The sequence below is a fragment of the Fulmarus glacialis genome, unplaced genomic scaffold (genome assembly GCF_000690835.1).
Source record: "Fulmarus glacialis isolate BGI_N327 unplaced genomic scaffold, ASM69083v1 scaffold19094, whole genome shotgun sequence".
Classification (NCBI taxonomy): Eukaryota; Metazoa; Chordata; class Aves; order Procellariiformes; family Procellariidae; genus Fulmarus; species Fulmarus glacialis.
In genome coordinates this window covers 1,420-3,269 of record NW_009206296.1, presented here as the reverse complement: position 1 = coordinate 3,269, position 1,850 = coordinate 1,420, and the positions used below count along the sequence as shown (strand labels likewise).

The following is a 1,850-nucleotide window of genomic DNA, read 5'->3' as shown; positions in this document are numbered from 1 at the left end:
GCCCCGGTGGGCGCGCTCCCACGAGGACTTCATCTACCAGCACCGCAAAGCCTTGGTGAGGTGGTGGAGCCCATCCCCATCCCTCCTCCACTCCCACCCCTGCGGGGGTCATTACAGGGGGGTGGTGGGCATTCCCGGCCCACCCTGATGCCCCATCCTTGGACAGGAGTCAGAGTATGTCTCAGCCCACCTCCACGAGTGGATCGACCTCATTTTTGGGTACAAGCAACGAGGCCCGGCCGCCGTGGAGGCCCTCAATGTCTTTTACTACTGCACCTATGAGGGTGAGCCGTGGGGCAGGGAGGTGGGGGGGCACCTGCCGGATGGCCCCCCATGACCACCCCCATCCCCAGGGGCCGTGGACCTGGACGCCATTGCCAACGAGACGCAGAGGAAGGCTCTGGAGGGCATCATCAGCAACTTTGGGCAGACGCCCTGCCAGCTGCTCAAGGTAGCTCATACCCCCACCCCAAAAAAATAGCCCCTTTTGGGGAGCTACCCCCCATCTCATGGGTTCCCTCGCCCCCCCCAGGAACCCCATCCCGCCCGGCTGTCAGCAGAGAGCGCTGCCCGGAGGCTGGCCCGCCTCGACACCCGCTCACCCAACGTCTTCGAGAACCTGGACCAGCTCAAGTCCTTCTTTGTGGAGGTGAGGACAACCCCAGGGGGTCTCTGGCCAGGACCCGTGGGGGGTGGTGGTGGCCAGGAGGGTGCCCACCGGTTGCTGTCTTCCTGCAGGGCATCAGCGATGGGGTGGCCCTGGTGCAAGCCGTGGTCCCCAAGAACCAGGCGCACTCCTTCATCACTCAGGGATCACCCGACGTCCTGGTGAGTGCAGGGAAACTGAGGCATGGGTGTATGCTGCTAGCCCAGGGGCATCGGAACCAAACCCCAGGAGGGCTCCAGTGGTGGGAGCTGTGTCACCTCCATCTCCATCTCTGCCCAGGTCACCGTGAGTGCCAATGGCTTGTTGGGGACCCATAACTGGTTACCCTACGACAAGAACATCTCCAATTACTTCAGCTTCACCAAAGACCCCACCGTCTCCAACGCAAAGTGAGTCGGGCACATGGTCCCTACGGATGGTCCCTGAGGTGGGCCACTAGCCCACCCATGGCTCTGCCACCATCCCATGTCCCTCCCCACCAGGACCCAGCGGTTCCTGCAGGGCCCTTTCGCCCCCGGCGCGGACCTCTGCTCCCGCACGCTGGCCGTGTCCCCCGACGGGAAGCTGCTCTTCAGCGGGGGACATTGGGACAACAGCCTCTGCGTCACCTCGCTGGCCAAAGGGAAAGTCGTTGGGCACATCACCCGGCACATAGGTATGTCCTCCTCCGATGATGAAGGTCCGATGATGCCCCGATGGGTTTGTATGGCCATGGGGGGAGGCAGGGGACACGTGAGTGGGCAGGGGACATCTCCCAGTGTCTCCCATCTTCCAGGGACAGCCCAGGCTCCATCTCAGAGCCGGGGTGGGGTTAGGGTTAGCAGCATCTCCACACCCCAAAACACGTCTTGGTGCCATCCCACGGGGTTGGGGTGCCGAGCGCGGTGGGACAGGATCAACACCTCATGGTGTCGCTCTGGGTGTCACAGATGTTGTCACCTGCCTGGCGCTTGACCTCTGTGGCATCTACCTCATTTCTGGGTCCCGGGATACCACCTGCATGGTGTGGCAGGTCCTACAGCAGGTAGGGGGTTGACCCTTACCCCACGCTCCAGCCAGGGGAAGCTCGTGGTGGGCGCTGCCACCAGGTCACTGAGGTCTCCGTGTCCCCAATGCCAGGGTGGGTTTTCCAGTGGCTTGGCTCCCAAAACCGGCCCGGGCCTATAAGGCCCCGACGCGGAGG

At 63.5% G+C, this 1,850-nt stretch overlaps 1 protein-coding gene across 1 annotated transcript in view; it reads left to right on the top strand.

The window, feature by feature from the left end:
* LOC104075262 (neurobeachin-like protein 2) overlaps positions 1-1,850 on the top strand; it is a gene marked incomplete at both ends in the record, with an annotated part of 3,834 nt that overhangs the window by 787 nt on the left and 1,197 nt on the right. Inside the window, 9 exon segments of the mRNA XM_009575704.1 lie at positions 6-55; positions 167-284; positions 354-451; positions 533-649; positions 739-828; positions 947-1,056; positions 1,150-1,322; positions 1,597-1,691; positions 1,787-1,816. Of these exon segments, the coding sequence (XP_009573999.1) occupies positions 6-55; positions 167-284; positions 354-451; positions 533-649; positions 739-828; positions 947-1,056; positions 1,150-1,322; positions 1,597-1,691; positions 1,787-1,816 (881 nt within the window).